Source organism: Zootoca vivipara, chromosome 1, assembly GCF_965207765.1.
Source record: "Zootoca vivipara chromosome 1, rZooViv2.hap1.1, whole genome shotgun sequence".
Lineage (NCBI taxonomy): Eukaryota > Metazoa > Chordata > Lepidosauria > Squamata > Lacertidae > Zootoca > Zootoca vivipara.
In genome coordinates this window covers 106338680-106356945 of record NC_142582.1, presented here as the reverse complement: position 1 = coordinate 106356945, position 18266 = coordinate 106338680, and the positions used below count along the sequence as shown (strand labels likewise).

General features: G+C 47.6%; 1 protein-coding gene across 3 annotated transcripts; it reads left to right on the top strand.

Moving 5' to 3' along the window:
- Positions 1–1359: 1359 nt before the first annotated feature.
- NGB (neuroglobin) lies at positions 1360–16884 on the top strand. Of its 3 annotated transcripts, none has more exons than XM_035108109.3 (4): positions 1360–2087; positions 9403–9514; positions 12838–12957; positions 14382–16884. In XM_035108109.3, the coding sequence occupies exons 1-4, from the start codon at positions 1984–1986 to the stop codon at positions 14526–14528; spliced, it is 483 nt and encodes a 160-aa protein (XP_034964000.1). In that variant the 5' UTR covers positions 1360–1983; the 3' UTR covers positions 14529–16884. The 3 variants fall into 3 exon arrangements, with proteins under 3 accessions (XP_034964000.1, XP_034963994.3, XP_088511046.1); XM_035108103.3 differs by lacking the exon at positions 1360–2087 and adding an exon at positions 4397–4630; XM_088654920.1 differs by lacking the exon at positions 1360–2087 and adding an exon at positions 5117–6273.
- The last annotated feature ends 1382 nt before the right edge of the window (positions 16885–18266 follow it).

Here is an 18266-nt window from a genome sequence, read left to right as displayed (position 1 = left end):
CAAATACTGTAAATAGAACAAAAACAAAGCAATAACACCCCCCCCCCTCAAAAAACCATTTAAAAGGCTGTAGAATATTGCACAGTTAAAGGCCTGGTTGAAGAAGAATGTTTTCACTTGGCATCTAAAGATGCCAGGTGAACCTCATTGGGGAGAGCATTCCACAAAGGGGGAGCCACTGCAGAAAAGGCCTGTTCTCATGTTGCCACCCTCCGGACCTCTCATGAAGGAGGCACACAAAGAAGGGCCTCAAATGATCGTAGAGTCCATATTTTTCAGATTACAACTTTGCTGGCTGAGGGCGATGGGACTTTGGCATGAAAAAAAGCTGGCAAAGGCTGTTCCTCACACATTCATTTCCCAGAAACTTGTAGCAAGACCTGTTGCTCAAGCACCTTATTATTATGTATGGATTACGTGGACAAAAATAAGATTTTCTTTATCCATTAGAAGGGGGATTATTATTTTTTAAAAGCTTTAGTGTTCAGAGGTGTTGAAGCAATACTGGTTGCTGGATAGCAACAGTACTTTGTTGTCCACTTTTGTGCTACCAGAATTCGGCCAGCTGTGGTTATATACGGTACATTCATAGAATAATCTGATTTTTTGGAATCAGGTTCAGATTTTAAGTGTGATCAGTGCTTAAGGTTTTGATGACATCTTTTTCATGTGGAGTTCTTCAACTTGCATATCCAAATCTTTCTGTCCAAAATATTGGAAGGAGATATTTCTGCAATATTTCAAGACCTTTTTGACTGGAGGAGAGAGATTAAAGTTTATTCATCACAACATACTGGGTAGTTTGTCACAGTGCAGAAATATGTGTGCTTCCCTGAGAAGTGCTGTCCTATCCACATGGGTAAAGGGACCCCTGGCCATTAGGTCCAGTCATGACCGACTGGCAGAGGAAGTCGGCGTACAGCTTCCAGGTCATGTGACCAGCATGACAAAGCCGCTTCTGGCGAACCAGAGCAGCACACGGAAATGCTGTTTACCTTCCTGCTGTAGCGGTACCTATTTATCTACTTGCACTTTGACGTGCTTTCGAACTGCTAGGTTGGCAGGTGCTGCCTGGGACAGAGCAACGGGAGCTCACCCCATTGCGGGGATTCAACCACCGACCTGCTGATCGGCAATCCCTAGGCTCTGTGGTTTAACCCACAGCGCCACCTGCGTCCTATCCACATACTTGTGAGTAAACATGGTTGAACTGCAGCCTGGATTCAAAAATAGCAGCATACATCAAAACACTAGGATGCTTGCTCAAGTGGAAGCTGAACTTGTGAACATGCCCTTTAGACTCCTGAAGTACTTCGAGCCTTCTCTTGGCAGGGATGCAGAAAGCTTCACTTACATGTTTGGGACTTGTTAAAACCACAGAGTGGGGGCTGGGGGAAAGCTGGATTCCCTTGACTTAAAGGTGCGAGGCTGGCAACGTAGGAGCCTGAGTTGGGCGCTGCCCCTTTAAGAGCTCCTCTTGCCATGATCTTCCTGCTGGGAGCTGAGAAGGTGCTGCCGCGGTGAGGAGGCGGCGAGGCGCGGCCAGAGTTGGCCCTTGGAGACCAGACCCGGGATTGAGGAAGGCAGGATCCCACCCCCTCTGCGGCTGCCGCGAGCAACGATATGGCGTTCCCCTGGGGCACTCGGAGTCCTCTTCAGTCCAGCCGAGGGGATCTTCCTCAAGCCAACCACGAGGCGCCCTAAGGAGTAAGTAGTCAAGGCGCGGACTCGGCGCTTCTGCCTGGCGCAACCGATTCCGCCATGGGAGCGCAAGTCTCGAGCGCAAGGGGGATCTGAAGTGCCTCGCGAGGCGCGGATCGAGCTCCGGGCGCCTGGGATCGCCCCGGGATCCGGGCCACACCACCTGTTGCTCCGAGCGCACAGCCAGCATCGCCGCGCGTCCGGGAGGGGGCGGCGGCGGCTGCTGCTGCTTCTCCTGCTCTCCAAGCGGCACTGCGCCTCCAGTTGCGCCTCTCCGGGAAAATGGAGAGCGACGGACTTTCCAGCGCGGACCAGAAGCTGATCCGAGAGAGCTGGGAGAAAGTGAACAGCAGCCCCATCGAGCACGGCTTGGTCTTGTTTACCAGGTAAGGGGGAGTAGGGAGAGGGGCAGGCTGGGCTGGGCTTGGTTTGGTTGGAGGGAGCACGTGCGAGGCCAGATGCCTTAAAGGAGGAAGATTGTAAGGGGGAATCGAGGATCTGCCCGGGAGAAGAGCCAGGTGTGTCTCCACGACGCCTGAAGTGGGGACGGTCCTTTATAAAGAAGACCATCTTGACCCAACTTGGTTTCACAGCTTGAAAGACTCCGATGAGAAACTTTGTTCCACCTTCGCCGCCACGATCTTTACGCTTAATGCTTAGATTTGTTGGTGGTGAATCTCTGCCGGGAACTAAAGGTAAAGGTAAAGGGACCCCTGACCGTTAGGTCCAATCGTGACCGACTCTGGGGTTGCGCGCTCATCTCGCATTATTGGCCAAGGGAGCCGGCGTATAGCTTCCAGGTCATGTGGCCAGGGGTTTGGTCCGCTTCACACATGACATCTGAGTGGCGGGGAAGCGGGCGGATCGTGTGTATTGGTTATGCGACTGTAGACCTGTTTGGTTATTTGCAGGTGATTTATATACGGCACAGGTGACAGACTTGCTTCCATCATGGAAGTGTTTTCCTGTGCGGTCGAAGTGTAATACTGTAATAGGTGAAGTAAAGTGACTCTCTTTCTAAATTAGCTGCTTGTTGTTGTTGTTTTTAAAACACATTTTTATATGTCCCAGAAGTGCAGGGCTGGTTTCAGTTAGTTTCTAATGAGGGAGAGAGGTCTCCATCTTCTCTAACCCCCTACTATAAATAAAAATTTAAACCACAAACAAAAATACATACATAGATGGGGAGGAAATTAGCTGTATTCAATAAAATAAATAGAAGACAAAAGCCTAGACAATATTTTACATTATTTAGAAAGGATACTGAAGTCTAGATTTAATATAAATAAAACAGCATTGAATTAGGTTAATTAAATAATTTCTCTTTCTTACATTTTCCGCCCAGAGACACCAGGACTTGAGCTAGAGCTTGTTACAGTACTAGTATTTGCTTTCAGTTCCCTGGAGTATCCCTAGACTATGCAAAGTGACAAGTGCCACTGAGCATGTGCAGAGCGCCTTTTAATAAACAGTCAGTCACGACAAACCCATGTAAATATGTGATGAATAGTTAAGGTGGCAATTCTGTATGAGCTTACCTGAATGTTAAGTCCCAGACGCATATAGGTTTGTGCTGCAAGGCTTCTGGGACAGAAAGAGGGGACTTCTAGACAGGCTTGAGTTCCAGCAGGACTTTTTAGATGAGTCCAGACAGAGAAAAGAGCTTGTGAAGTCCTGTGAAGGCATACTTTGGCGTCAGCTTGTGCAACATAGCACCTCTATGGGTTTGAAGGGTGCAAGTATTGATGTGATTTTCATGAAACTCCATGAGGCTTAAAGGCCAGCAACCTGTTTAAAAGACAGGCCAGTAACACAGGAAGAGAAGGTTGTGTGAGCAATAAGTCTTCCTTTTGATATCTCCTTGTTGTTGTGGCAGAGATGAGAGTTTTTTCTCAATCAGGGAGTAGCTCCACAATCCTCCTGCATGCGCCCAGCTCTGCAGAGTGTATCAGAGCAGCTTCCTAATTGCATGTGACATGGCAATCACGGGAGCCTCCAAGGCCAGGCCTGGCCCTTGGGGGGAGGCTTGATTAATTCCGGGATCAGTCCCAGGGCAGAGGAAATGGTGCATGCGAGAGAACAGCTGAGTGCCCGAGTGCATGCCATTAACCCTGAAGCTGAGGAGTACAAAGCTGGGAGGCGCAGATGGGACAAAGGCTTTGAGCCTCTGGAAGGCCGTGTTTGGTTTTAGAGGAAGCAATAAACTTTATTTCTCCATTCATGGAGAGGTTTGTGCAGAGGCTGCTCTGCAGTCAATGTTCACCTACCTGCTCACAGCCACTCTAAGTTTCCATTGTATAGACAAGAAAACTGAGGCAGGTAAGCATGGCTTGCTCAACATGGACTGAAGAGAGTCTATAGTGTGAAGAATGGAATTTGGAACCTAGGTAGCTGCTTTATACAAGTGACGGAAGTTGGCACCTCAAATTTCTGGGGTGCCCTTTGCAATGCCAAAATCCGGTGTCCCCTTGCTTTCTGTTAGTTGTCATAGTTGTGGTGCCCCAGAAGCTTCGCATCTGCTGTGACCAAACCTGTTTTGCTATCCTAGATCTGCCCTTCATACAAGGTCAGATCATTTGTGTACTTGGCAACACGTGGCTGGCAGTGGCTGTCCAGGATCTCGAGCAAAGGTCTTTCACATCACCTTTGTTCTTTTTAATTGCAGAGACAATAAATTGAACCTCCAGCCTTCAGCATGCTCTACCACTGAGCTATGATCCCTTCTCCTATACAGAGAAGAGAGCTGTTTATCTGCTGCTTGTGCGTGGCGAATGACAGCATGTCCCTTGAAATTCCACTTGCTTTGTCTGACTTCAGGACTGTTAGATTTTAGTTTCCAAGAATCAAAGTCCAACACAGTCAACTCCAGCTCCCTGTGTAGAATATGGATGGGTGGAGCTGGCAATATAAAATGGACAATGCAGTGTCGGTAAGGTATCCTTTAAAGTGGTGTGCAAACAGTTTTTGGGAATTCTCCGCTCTGTATATAGCAGATTTCTCCTGTGGGAAGATAAATTATTCTTTAGTAATTTTTCAGGGGTGGGGCTATTGGCAGTGAGGGATGGAAGCAAAGCTTCTTTCTTTTTTGCTAAGGGTTTTTTTTTTGTGTGTACACTGTTAATACTACAAATGGCTGCAGGATCTGTGTTGGTGGTCGAGTCACCATTTGCCTTTTCCACAATGAATTGGACTTGGTGTTGTTTCAGGGCTCAGGCGGGTGACAAATGCTAGAGAGAGAAAAAGGAAAGAAGGAAGGGAGTGGAGAACATTGGAGGGGATATGCAAAGTGGCCTTTTTGGGGACAGGGTGAAGAAAAAAGAATATATATATAATATATATATATATATATATATATATATATATATATATATATATATATTCCTGCATGGGGTTGGACTAGATGACTCTTAGGGGCCCTTCCAACTCTGCAATTCTATGATTCTATTGTTTTCTCGGTAAAAAATGCCTTATGGGAAGCTGAATAGCTGTAGTACTGCTCCATTAAGTTAATTAATAAACACACAACTTTGTTTTCTGGGCCAAATGCAGTAAGACCCACTCAATGAAGATGAAGATGAAATTATCAGAGGGTGCTTACAAGTTGGGAAGGGATGCACAAAGCTTCAGAGGGAATAGACAAATGAGAAAGCGACAGGTTAGCAGGGCTGAATTGTGTTCACATGGGTTCTTCAAGAGTTCAAATGTAAAATTGTTAACTAAGGTATGTAATTTAAAATCAGCAAACTTTTCCAGCAATTGCTGAAATGGTCATTGTAGCACCTGTATTTTCAGCAGGAACCAGGAACCAGGAAATTAGAACCCTTCCAGACAATTCTGTATTGTGCAATATGATGGAAATCGTTATTAATCGTTATTTATCTATTGAATATGTAACAAAACAAAACTTGTGGAGGAAGAGTTGGCTTGGTGTCTCCAAAGAGATGTCTTGCTTCACTAACCCTTTTAAGTGTGTTGAGAGTATCAACAAAAATGTAAAGAGGGGTGGTCAGCCGAACATTCCATACATAGGCTTTGTGCTTGTTTTTAAGAGAGCTTTTGGCAAACACTCCTTTCTGTGGAAAGTTAACAGTCAGAAATGCACCCTCTTATGCATTCAAACCATCCTCTAGTTAAAATCCAGAAAGCTGTGGTTAAGAATACAGTGGTACCTCGAGTTACAAATGACTTGACTTGCGAAATATTCGACTTACGAACTAAAATAATTGGCGAGCGCTTACATTTTTTTCCGACATCCGAAGGCCGAATCGGGGCCTCGCCGCTGCCGGCCTCCTGCCGGATTGCTCCCGGCACCTCGCTGACCGGCCTCTGGCTGGATCGACCCCTTGCCGCCGCCGCACGGCCTCAGGCCGAATCACTGCCGGCACTGCTGGCTCCCGCCTGGCCGGATTGGGCCTTCTCCACCCTTGCCGCCGCCGCACGGCCTCAGGCCGGATCGCTGTCGGCACTGCCAGCTCCCACCCGGCTAGATCGGGCCCTCGCCAGATCGGGCCCTTGCTGTGCCGCTGTCCTCCCGCCGGATCGCTGCTGCCGCCGGATCCCTGCACTGAAAACGTAATGTTGCTGTGCAGATTGAATGCCTTTAGAGTGCATGCCTTTAAAGTTTTTCGCACAAAAAACTGGGTGTTTGGGTCTTTTTTCTAGGCTCCGGAACTAATTAATCCGTTTCCAATGCATTCCTATAGTAAACCGCGATTCGACTTACAAATTTTTCGACTTACGAATGTGCATTCGGAATGAATTAAATTCGTAAGTCAAGGTACCACTGTACAGGCATTTTTCATCAGAGGAAAGCAAATTATATGGAGTGAGGCTGGTACTGTTTAGATTATTTAATAATTATCTAGAGTCAGTGACAGAGCTACCTTGTGCGTGACACAAAGTTATTAATAGGATGTTACAACTGCAATGAGCATAGATGTGGGTTTGGTGTGTGTGTGTGTGTGTGTGTGTGTGTGTGTGTGTGTGTGTGTGTATGTATGTGTGTGTGTATATATATACAGTATGTATATATATATATATCACAATTAGATAAAGTGCCAAAGGACAAGCCTACCAGTGACCATTGTCTATGAAGGCCTAAATGGACTGTCTGCATTCTGTGGCGTAGCTGTTAAGAGTTTGAGCAAGGAACGCTCTGGTTCAAATCTCATCTCTTTACTTACTTCATAACTCTCAGCCTCCCTTCTGTAGCCTCTGGTATTCTCCTCATGCTGCCAGGTAGTCTTATGAAGTCTTTGTTGCAATTTTTTTTTTTTTGCTGCAAACTGCTTTATAGCCCCTGTCTGATGGACGACACCAGTCTCTTGCATTACCTTGACTTTGAAGGATTGCAAGTTTTGAGTTCCTGCATGGAGCAAACCATTATTTTAGATACCATTACGTGTTTTATGAGGGACCCAGGTGGCACTGTGGTTAAACCACTGAGCCTAGGGCTTGCTGATCAGAAGGTCAGCGGTTCGAATCCCTGTGACGGGGTGAGCTCCCGTTGCTTGGTCCCAGCTCCTGCCAACCTAGCAGTTCGAAAGCACTTCAAAATGCAAGTAGATAAATAGGAACCACTACAGCGGGAAGGTAAACGGCGTTTCCATGTGCTGCTCTGGTTTGCCAGAAGCGGCTTTGTCATGCTGGCCACATGACCTGGAAGCTATACGCTGGCTCCCTCGGCCAATAATGCGAGATGAGCGCGCAACCCCAGAGTCGGTCACGACTGGACCTAATGGTCAGGGGTCCCTTTACCTTTACCTTTACGTGTTTTATATCACTGTATAAAATGGCTCAGCGAATAGCAGAGAACAGAATTCACGTCGGTACATGGAACGATATTGCAACAGATTCTTGTGCATCCTTATTAGTTAGAAGAGATGTGTACCGTGTACCATATAAATAGGAAAAAAGGGTTCCTGTCAATCTAGGAGGTGAATTACCAGAGAGATGCGCTTAGGGAGGCAGGCAGGGTTGAAAGGGCACCGGGGATGACATGCATGTGTGAAATGCAACCTGGCAACGGAAAGCTGATGTGAATTTTGGGCTGTGTCATGGAATGAAGCAGGGAGAGTCTAATCTCAAAGCAGCTTGGAGGTGAATGTTGTGTTAGAGATTGTGGTTAGTGGGTATTCTCACTGTGTGTGTTGGGGGGTGGGGAGGGCAGAACAGATCCTACCAAAGGAAGTTTGGAAACAGACCACAAAACAAGTCATTGCTACGAGAAGAACTGAGGATGTTTTCAACACTTGCAATAGCAGGCACCTTATGCTCTTTTTGTGCAACTTACAGCGTCTGTGGTGGAGTAAATGGTGTGTGCTAAACTCAGCTTTTTTTCCAGAGAAAAGCTTGGTGCTGGCGATCTTCCAGTGCTCTTGCAAAATGCTTATGATGTTCTCAGATTTTTCTGCTATCCAGGTCTTTGTCACTTCACACATCTTTTCTCTCTCTGTGTGTCTTTCTGCCTCTGCCTCTCTAAAACAGCCAGTCTTCGACCTCCTAGTATTGCTACGATCTAGCAGTGTGATGCTACAGCAGGATAAATGGAGATTGTTGTTTATAATGAATGGACCCTTCCCCATTTCTTAAACACATACGGTATTTGAGTGGGACGTTTCTACACACTCAGCTGAGAAACTGGCTTCAGTCCCACTCCAAGCATAAGCACCATGAGACGAGCAAGGGGAGAGGGGTGGTAGGAGCCCTCTATTTGCATTGCCTTCCACTCCTGGGCAGGCTGTGCTCAAGTGACTGGGAAATAGTGATAAAACAATTAAGGAATTTTAAAATTTGTTTAAAACAAGTCCAGTACAGATGGTGGAGATTGGGAAAGATTGCTACTTGAAATGCTTGTTGGCAGGGGAACATTTTCAGCAGGCATTGAAAAGACAACAGAGATAGTGCCTGAGAGTTGTGCTGGGCCTCCATTTTTCTTTCCCAGAAACCATTGTAAAGGGACAGGGGAAGTTGTACCGAGAGAAGAAAAATGCCCTGGGTGGTAATCAACTAAGTTTTACTCCATGTATACCTATTGGAATTAATGAATAATACTAAAGCCTATTCATTTCAGTAGGTCTACTTTTGGAATGACAGGGATGCGGGTGGCGCTGTGGGTTAAACCACAGAGCCTAGGGCTTGCCGATCAGAAGGTCGGCGGTTCGAATCTCTGCGATGGGGTGAGCTCCCATTGCTCGGTCCCTGCTCCTGCCAACCTAGCAGTTCGAAAGCACGTCAAAAGTGCTAGTAGATAAATAGGTACCACTCTGGCAGGAAGGTGCAGGCGTTTCCGTGCGCTGCTCTGGTTCGCCAGAAGCAGCTTAGTCATGCTGGCCACATGACCTGTAAGCTGTACGCTGGCTCCCTCAGCCAGTAAAGTGAGATGAGCGCTGCAACCCCAGAGTCGTCCACGAGTGGACCTAATGGTCAGGGGTCCCTTTACCTTTACTTTTGGAATAAAACCTAGTTGAGTACCACTCCTTGTCCTCTGTTGTACCTGGTTTGTTTCCCTGAAGGCAGGCTGGGCATGAGGGGAGAAGACACCCTTTCCTCCCCTGACATCAGCCTTGTCCTGTGACTGGCTTTCTTTCTTTGGCCTCCCCAGGAGCTAAGATGTTCCATGAGGCTGGGAAAGAGAGATGGGATGGGATGTCTGCCCGATTTGTATGGAGGCCAAATAATTGTTGGGTTGATGTCTTTCAGGCTTTTTGATTTGGACCCTGGCCTCTTGTCCCTTTTCCAGTACAACTGCAGGAAGTTCTCTACTCCTCAGGAGTGCCTCTCGTCACCTGAGTTCCTGGAACACATTAGAAAGGTGAGAGGTGCAAAGGAGTCCTTCTGGTAATTGTCTTGAACTACAGCAAAAGCTACGGATGGCAAGTGGCAGTGGGGTATCCTGCTTAGCGTGTTTGGCTAGGGCCTGGGAGGCATGGGTTCAAATCCCCACTCTTCCATGAAGCTCTTGGGGTGAAAGGAGCTTGTTGAATAAATCTGGGCCAGTTGTTGTCTCTCAGATGGACCTACCTTACAGGGGATCAAATGGTATACAGGTGACCTTGCACATTTTCCTGAGATGCTTGGAGGAGGTTTGGGATAAAAACGGCAGTCAACAAATGCAGCTTCAACCTAAAAATTGCTCTGCCCCAACAGCCTTTTGTGTATCCTCTTCACCATGAAGTATCTTTTAATCCAAAGTCAATACAATTATAATAAGCTATTATTTATTCTACGCTGTCAGGGAATGGGGAAATATTAATTGGTGCCTAGTGCTTCTGTGATGATTCCCATGTGTTTTGATGATCTGAACTACTTGTATGACATGAAGGACCACTGTTGTCTAAGAGGTGCCTGTAAAAAAATTACCTGGGGTGGAAAGTTGTGTGCACGAATCTATCCTGATTACCTTTCTGCGTGCAGAAAAGGCATTTTAAAAACTAATATAAATCTATTAACTGTATTAGATTAGGAATGAGTTTAATCACATTTAAATAATTAGATTTAGCTTAGCAGAGCAAGCAGGAAGGACAAGTATGAGCTTAACTCCAAGGGTGTGTTGAGAAAATATTGAGACAAGGGACCCTTCAGGGGGGGTATAAGCAACCTTTCTTTTCTGACTGACTTTTGACCTAGCTGTGAGCTGGTTTTAATAGAATGTTTTCTGCTGCGTGCCTGGTGTTTGATTATGACATGTTTTTAATTTGTTTGTCCCTTTTGATGAATTTTCTTTTCATTAGCTGCATTGGGCAATGTTTTGTTGGAAAATCAGGAAAGAAATGCAAATATAGAAATAAAATAAATGAGAAGGTTTGATAGGGTGTTTAGATTGTCAGATTAAATGAGAACAAGTTTAGCTCTCCCCCACCCCCAATGATGGCTAGTCAGGTTTTATTTATTTTTCAGCATTTTTGACCTGCCTTTCTGCGAAATAGGGTGGCAGAGTGCAAAATGTGAAGAGATAAGCTAAAATTCAGTTGAAGCAAACAGTCTATTGGACAAGCAAATAAACGGATGACCTTGGTGCAGAAACCAGTAGCAGTCAAAGATGCGCCTCAAAAAACACTATTTTTAAAAAGCCTGGTGAAGAAGGAAAGTCTTAGCTGCTTTGTTGAAAAGCAAGCAGCAATGAGGCCAGGTGAGCCTCTTTCGGCAAAGTGTTCAACTGTTTGTATCCCTACACTGAAAAGCCCGTGGCCCTTAGAGCCACCTGCCCAGGCTTCAGACTTAAGTAGGCCAGGAGACATCAAACAAGAGCCTCAGAAGATCCACACCCTCCAACATTTCTCTGATGAAAATAGAGATGTCCTAAGGAAAAGCGGGATCAAATCAGAAAGTGAGACAGCTTCTGTAAATCCAGGACTGTCCCTGGAAAATAGGGACACTTGGTCTGTAGATGATCATAAAGGTTAGGCATGTGGGTGGAAAGAATTCTCCAGATACTCTAGTAATAGGTCAACTGGGCCTTTAAAAGTTAAAATGAACACTTAAAATTGAGCCCGGAAATGAATTGGTAGTTGCTGTACTGAAGCCAGGTCTTGTAGACATTCTGGCAGCTGCATTTGACACCAGTCAAAGCTTATGAACTACAAAGGCTGAGCCACATGGAGCACATTAGAGTAATCCAATCTGGAAGTGACCGCAGCATGAATAGCTGGCTACTCCTGGCTTTTCAAGTGAAGTATGCAGTTGACAAACATGCTGAAAAAAGGTACTTCCAGCCACAAGATCATCCAGTTGCCAGGCTGGGTCTTGGAGTACTCCCAGTGGCTGACTTTTAAAGGAGTGCAACTGTATGTGCAAAAGAAAAAGAACACCATCACTTCTAACTCCAAACCCTCAACTACCCATTACCTTTATTTTGTCTGGATTAAACACCAGTTAGTTCACCCTCATCTGCTCCAAAACTGATGCCCTTAAGGACTTTTACAGGCAGGGCAACGCAGAACCATCCCTTCTTGTTTGTTCCATTAATTAGTAATCAGATCTATACTCTCTGGGTATGAAAGCTCCATTTTTAGCTATCATAGCTAATTGCCAGTGGTAGACTTTTCCTATTGAATTTGGCTAAAAAAATCACCGATGGGCACACACCTATTAGGAAGTAAATCCCATACATATCAAGGGGCCTTGTTACCAAGGAAATCAGCTTTAGTTGTATGGCTGTGATTTCCCCTCTGCCACAATCAAAACTCATGCAGGTGGGAAGAATGGCAGAGCAGCCAGGAGGGTTGAATTTAAAATTGGGTAGTAATGTTTCTTGTGGCACCAATCTGCCAGATAATGTGTCACTGTGATGTGTCCCTTGGGAGTCATGCATGACAGCCGCATGGCATAGCTGTCAACTTCCGGATTGGAAAATAAGGGATCCGCAGCCTCACCCAGCGGCGCGGCACCGGAAGTCGGTTGCCCGTGTCTGCATGTCTGGGCACCGGAAATCACTTCTGTGCATGTCTGGATTTTCCGTGCCCAGACATGGGCAGAGTGGCATCGGAAATTGGTTCTGCACATGCCTGGGCATGTGCAGAGGCGATTTCTGGCAGCACTCGGCAAGTGAGCAAGCAGCCAGCCACCGAGCGAGGCATTCTACCGGGCGGCGCGAGGCTGATCGCTCGCGGGGGGGGGAAGCTGCTTCCTTTGAAATCTGGGGAAATTACGGGATATCTAATGATCCAGGATAGCAGCAGGAAACAGATTGAAATAAGGGAGTTTCCCGCAAAAAACGGGAGGGTTGACAGCTATGCTGCATGGGCAACCATGTCAATCACTTTCGGCAGGCCACGCTGGCTGTGGTAGCTTTTCAACATGTGTAAACACTACTAGAAGAGGTAAGTGTATGAGAGAACAACACACAGTTGATTTGGGTTTGGTTTCCAGGCTTTTCCTTGCAAAAGCATGCTTTCTGCATAAGGGTTTTGTAACATTTGCTGGAGGCCCTAAATGGCAGGATTGGTGTAATAGACAGATATAAATGGTGTTTAAATACAGGTTTTCTTCAAGCATGCCTTTCCATCTTAACCCGAGCTCTTAAGCTTATGGAGATATCCAGAGTCTCCTATAACATTTGCAGAAGGCGTTTAGAGTGCTTTTACTTCCATAAGGGCACACCAGATTGTCCTGTTTGTCGTTCTTTCTGCTTGGTAGGTAATGCTGGTAATAGATGCAGCTGTGACTCATTTGGAGAACTTGCACTGCCTGGAAGAATACCTTGCCAACCTGGGTAAGAAACACCAGGCAGTTGGTGTGAAGGTGGAGTCTTTTTCGGTAAGCAGCCTTTTCGTTTTGAGATGTATCTGTGGCACTGTTGACTTGCTTTGAATTCCTTCCTCAGCTTTCCAGGTTTGTGTTGCAGGAAGGAACATGTTGGGAAATCAGTACAGATTGAGGAGGAACAAGGCCATGGAGGGTTTTCAGAGGACAAAAAGCTTGCTCAGGATCCCAGTGCGGATGGGAAACCAGTGGAGAGAGTTGAGGAGGGGAGAGTCACATGGTCTGAATAAGTCACAAAATAGTGAGCAGACTTCTGGGCTGTTTTAGACCTGGGTGGATGAAGGAGAGGGGTGCATGGCAGCAGTGGTGAAGCTGCATGCTCCGCTACTGGGAGTGGAGAGCAGGGGCGTGGCGCGCATCCTGTGGGTGTAGTATGCCGCCTGTGAGGGCGTGGCACACCGCCCACAGGGGCATGGTGCGCCGCTTGTGGGGGTGTGGCACCCGGTGCACACACGGGGGGTGGGGTGGTGCACGATGCGTGTCAGGGGGGCCGCCACAATGGCCATAGCTGCCAAGTCTCCCGTATTCCCCGGGAAACCCCTGTTTTTCCAGCCATTTCCAGCTGGTAGCCCGGATTTTAAAAAACCCCGTAAATCCCCCGGATTCTTACCGGCCCGGGGAGGCTCCTTCTGCACATGTCTGGAGTCTCTGGACATGCGTAGAAGCGATTTCTGGCACTGCGGCCATTTTGGAAACGGGCAGAGCATGCGTAGAAGCAACATCCGGTGCCGCTCTGCCCAGTTCCAAAATGGCCACAGCGCGACTTCCGGCACTGCGCCCATTTTGGAAATGGGCAGAGCATGCGTAGAAGCAACTTCTGGTGCCGCTCTGCCCAGTTCCAAAATGGCCGCAGTGCGACTTCCGGTGCTGCGCTGTGCCGATCCCGGATTTTTCAATCTGGGAGTTGGCACCTATGACAATGGCACCCTACCAAAATAGTGGTGCTGGGGGCGGTCTGCTCCCTCCACACTTCCATTCCTCTGCCACTGCATGGCAGAGGGTAAGTTGGGGTGACATAAGAGCTATGAAGTCTGCAGTTGAGATAGTCGTAAGTCCTGGAGGAGATTTACAGACTGGATGAGATTAGATTTCTGAAAGATTCATTAGTCATTATTCAGCTCAGCCTCCAGCTCCAAATAAAACTTGCAGGTTCCTCTGAGGCAGAGAAGTAAAAAGCAAGGTAGTCTATTGTTAGGCAAACGGGGGATAAATTACCTAGTTGACAGCACTACTAAAATGCCAGTAAGAGCCAAATTGAGAGGATTACTTGGAACCTGGAGGGTGTGTGCTTCCACCATCTCTCTGAAAGTAAAGTTCCATTTTTTGGATAGTAGAAAAATCACACACACCCCAACCCCTTCCTTTTAGAGCTGCTTCTTTTTGAATGTTGATTCTGCTGTCTCCTGTTTGATTTGCAGGCTGTCGGCGAATCCTTGTTGTATATGCTGGAAAAATGCCACGGTCCCGCTTTCAATGTGAATGTGCGTGAGGCCTGGACCAAGCTGTACAGCGTTGTGGTAAAAGCCATGAGCTGCGGCTGGGATGTTCCCAGAAAAGTGGAATAAACCTGGACCCAGGATGCTTAAGTGGGAACAGCTCCGAGGAGAAAGCAAGCTTGCCTTTCTAGCTCTGTGTATTTCAGAGTAATCTCAACATTTCTCTCTCTCTCTCTCTCTCTCTCTCGTTTTTTTCTTGCATTCCCCATCTTTCTTGTGGTAATGTGATGACGCTCCCATATTTCAGTGTTGCAGTTCCATGTATCTGTTTGCAGGGGGCAAAAGAGAGCCAAGCCGGAATTAAAAGCTGAAATGCCAACTGCAGCTAGCGGCTTTCCTTCCAAAAGGCACGTTACCATTCTCTTTATTTCCCCACTGCCTTTCGAAGAGTAATTACAAAGATTTCTTAGCGCAGAAGGATGATTGTACTAGCTCCCCCCCCCCTTGAGATTGTGAGCCTGCGATTGTTTCAGTGAAGCTAAGCAGGAGTGTGTGTATTTCCTTGGGGTTATCCAAGCAGTGTAGCTTCCCCCTGCCTTTTAAAGTGGGTTAATTCTACAGCAAGGCTCCTGTTTGTATGCCTGAGCTGCTAGATGGTTGGATTTTGAAATGCTTGGCCACAAGTTATAACTTGAAAGCCAGTGGGGGAATGCAGCAGCTGCCAGTTCCGTGAGCTTGTGGAAATAAAATATTGTAGTGAAATTAGTGACAGATGCGGCTTTTATCCTGGGGAAAGCTTCCAAAATTCATCCTGGATTCTGGCCAAAGGAGAGTCTGTAGAATAAAATCCATTTCTGGGCAACTGCTTTGCTGCCATTCCTCCCCTCCCCAGCCATAGCCTCCCAGGTGCTTGGCAGAATTCTCCTTGCTCTTTGCCCGAATCTTAATGAAAGCAAGTTAGTTCTTGGGGTTGTTTTGGAACCCTTTTTTTTGGGGGGGGGAGAGTGGGAAACCTAGAAAAGAAATTTTTTGGTGTGGTGGATGAACATTTAAAACTCCCCACCCCTTGCTTTTCAATGTAGGTGCAGATAAGGCCCTTAGGAAAACTTGGTGGGCCAGGTGTGGCCTGGTTGTCTCGAGAGGAGGCAGAGGGGCTGTGCATTGTCCTGGTATGGACAGACCTTCTTGATGATTGACAGGGGTTCTTGTGGTTCCTCTACTTCATCTGCTATCTTATAGGTGGCCTAGGAAAACTGATTAGGCAGTGTGAATGGTCCCACTGTCACCATTGGTAGAGAATGACCAGTGGTTCACATTGGGCCCATGAGTTTAGCAGGCCCAACCGTCAAGGCCTGGGAGCCCTAATTAGGCCCATGGCTGGAGGCTCCCTGTCCCAGTAGTGACAAACAATTTACTGGGCCTCTAGGAAGCCATTTTTTTTTTTTGCTTGCACTTTACGCATGATCAACAGACCAAATGCAAGCCCTACCCGGTCATATCTTGTGATTTATATATGATATGTGAGCTTCCATACGAAGTGCCAACAACTCCCCACTCGCAATCGTTGAGTTTGGTTCACGTGTGAGGGGAACTCGTTCGTTGTGTGTCAAAGCTTAATTCAGAGATGTGTCGGAGTTTGTTGCAGTGTTTGTGGGGAGGTGCATGCCTTTTTCTGTTTTGAGCGCAATTTCTTTTTCTGAGTTTTCCATCATGTCTCTCTATTTAAACTCCAAAGCAGCTGAGGGACAGCTATTTTTAAACGTGCTTAGAGCCGCACAAAAGGGGCAATGCCAGCAGGGGCAGAAAACAGAGAGGCCCAACTGTAGGTGGAGCAAATGACAGGCATAGCCAATAATTCTAGGTTCCCCCCTGAATAATGGTGGTGGCGAGAGTGCTAGCAGCTGGATAATATTTAAAATTCCTAGAGGCAAACAGAAAGTTGCTTCACAGAAGTAGCAATTGAGAAAACAAATATTCATGACCCAGACACGGTCACATTCTTTTGTCATCAGAAATGCTTTCTCCTGCACATATGTAAGAACTGTCTTTAAATGCACTGATTTCATGCTGTCTAGAAAAGATAACCTGAATCCTCAAACTAGGGTTTTTGAAATTATTTGCGGCTGCTTTGTATTAAACAGTTGTGTGTCCCATGACGTTATATAACTGCAAGCCAGTCTTATAACCATTGTGACTGAGGCCTAGTTCTCTGAAGCAGCAGGGGAGGAAATAAGCCTATTTCTGGGTTCCACTGCTTCAGACTCTGGCAGGGAGGGTAGACTTATGAAACTGAATGGTTCTCCATACAAAAACATTTGCTGCACCTAGAAAATTAAATGCCAAGGAGAAAGGGGATAGCTTACCCCAACCCCATGTGTATAAAGCTGGGCACTTTGTAAGCTTTTCACAGCTCTCTTCACATTTTGTGTGTGCCATATTTTGTTGCATTCCAAAAGAAATAAAAAACATGTTGTTGGTGTATCTCTGACCTGCTTGGGGTGTTGTGGGTCTCCTGCAAAGTAAAATTTGTTATATTTCACTTACTTGGGAAAGTAGCAGCGTGTGAGGAGTATAATCTCAACACTTTCCTATACACGGTCAGTCCTGTGTGCGGCAGCTGTGAATAAGGTGAATTCTGTCTTGGGAACAGTCTGGAAAGACTGCTGTACATAAAGCTCCTATACAAATTCTGTGGTAGAACCATATTGGAATAGTGTATACAGTGGTACCGTGTTTCTCATATTTTAAGACATGTCTTATATTTTTTTTTACTCGAGAAAATAAGCCTATGGCTTATTTTCGGGGGTGTCTTATTTTTTGCCGAGCCCCGACTGAGCGGGAACCAGTAAAGGCAGCAGCCCGCCGCCGGCTTGGAGCTCGGCAACGTGCGCGCTGCTGCCTTTGCCGGCTCCCGCTCTGTTGGAGCTCGGCAAAGCGCCGCTGCTGCCTTTGCCAGCTCGAGCTCCAAGCCGGCGGCGGGCTGCTGCTTCGCGGCTTCTCCTCCTCCTCACTGCCGCCTTTTTCGGGCTCCGGCTCCTTCTTCCCCACAGGCTCCTCCGCGGAAGGCCCGTCCGGCAGCTCGGCCTCTGAGTCGCCGCTGCTGCTGCTGCCTCTTTCTCCTTCTCCTCCTCCGCCGCCGGGCTCTCCTCCTCCGGGCCCCTCGCCCTGGGCGGGAAGAGCGGTGGCGGGGGTCTCGGCGGCCGCCGGGCTCTCCTGGGTCTCCTGCATGGGGGGCTGCGCGGCCTTCCCGCTCGCCTCACATGCGCGGCACACAAACAGGCAAGGCGGCGCGCTGGGCCGAAAAGGGGGAGGGAGGGGGGAGGGAGAGCGCAGGCGCGCGCGCAGGACAGGCTCCCTCTCACCGGGCCATGTGCGCGAGAGCGGACCCGGCGGCGAGTCTCGCGAGCGGGGGCAGGGACCAACTCGGCACAGGAGGGGGGGAGGAACGGATTCCAAAAGCGGTGTCTTACTGGGTTGTATATGTTAATCTCCTATGTTAATGGGCTAGGACAGGGTTTGCTGTAGGTTAACGCCCAGTTAGGCTTTCCCCTAGGAATTAGGCGTTTCGGTCTTGCATAGCTGCCAAGTTCCGGACGTAAAGATCCGGGATCGGCAGCGCGCGCATGACCGGAAGTTGCGTGACACAACTTCCAGTGGCGCTTCGCCCTTCTATGGGTACCGGAAAATGGCGGCGCCAGCACCGGAAGTCGCTTCCGCGCATGACCGGAAACACGTAAAAGCGACTTCCGGCGCCGGCGCCGCCATTTTCTGATGCCCATAGAAGGGCAAAGCACAACCGGAAGTCGCATCACGCAATTTCCGGTCATGCGCGGAAGCGACTTCCGGCGCCGCCGCCGCCATTTTCTG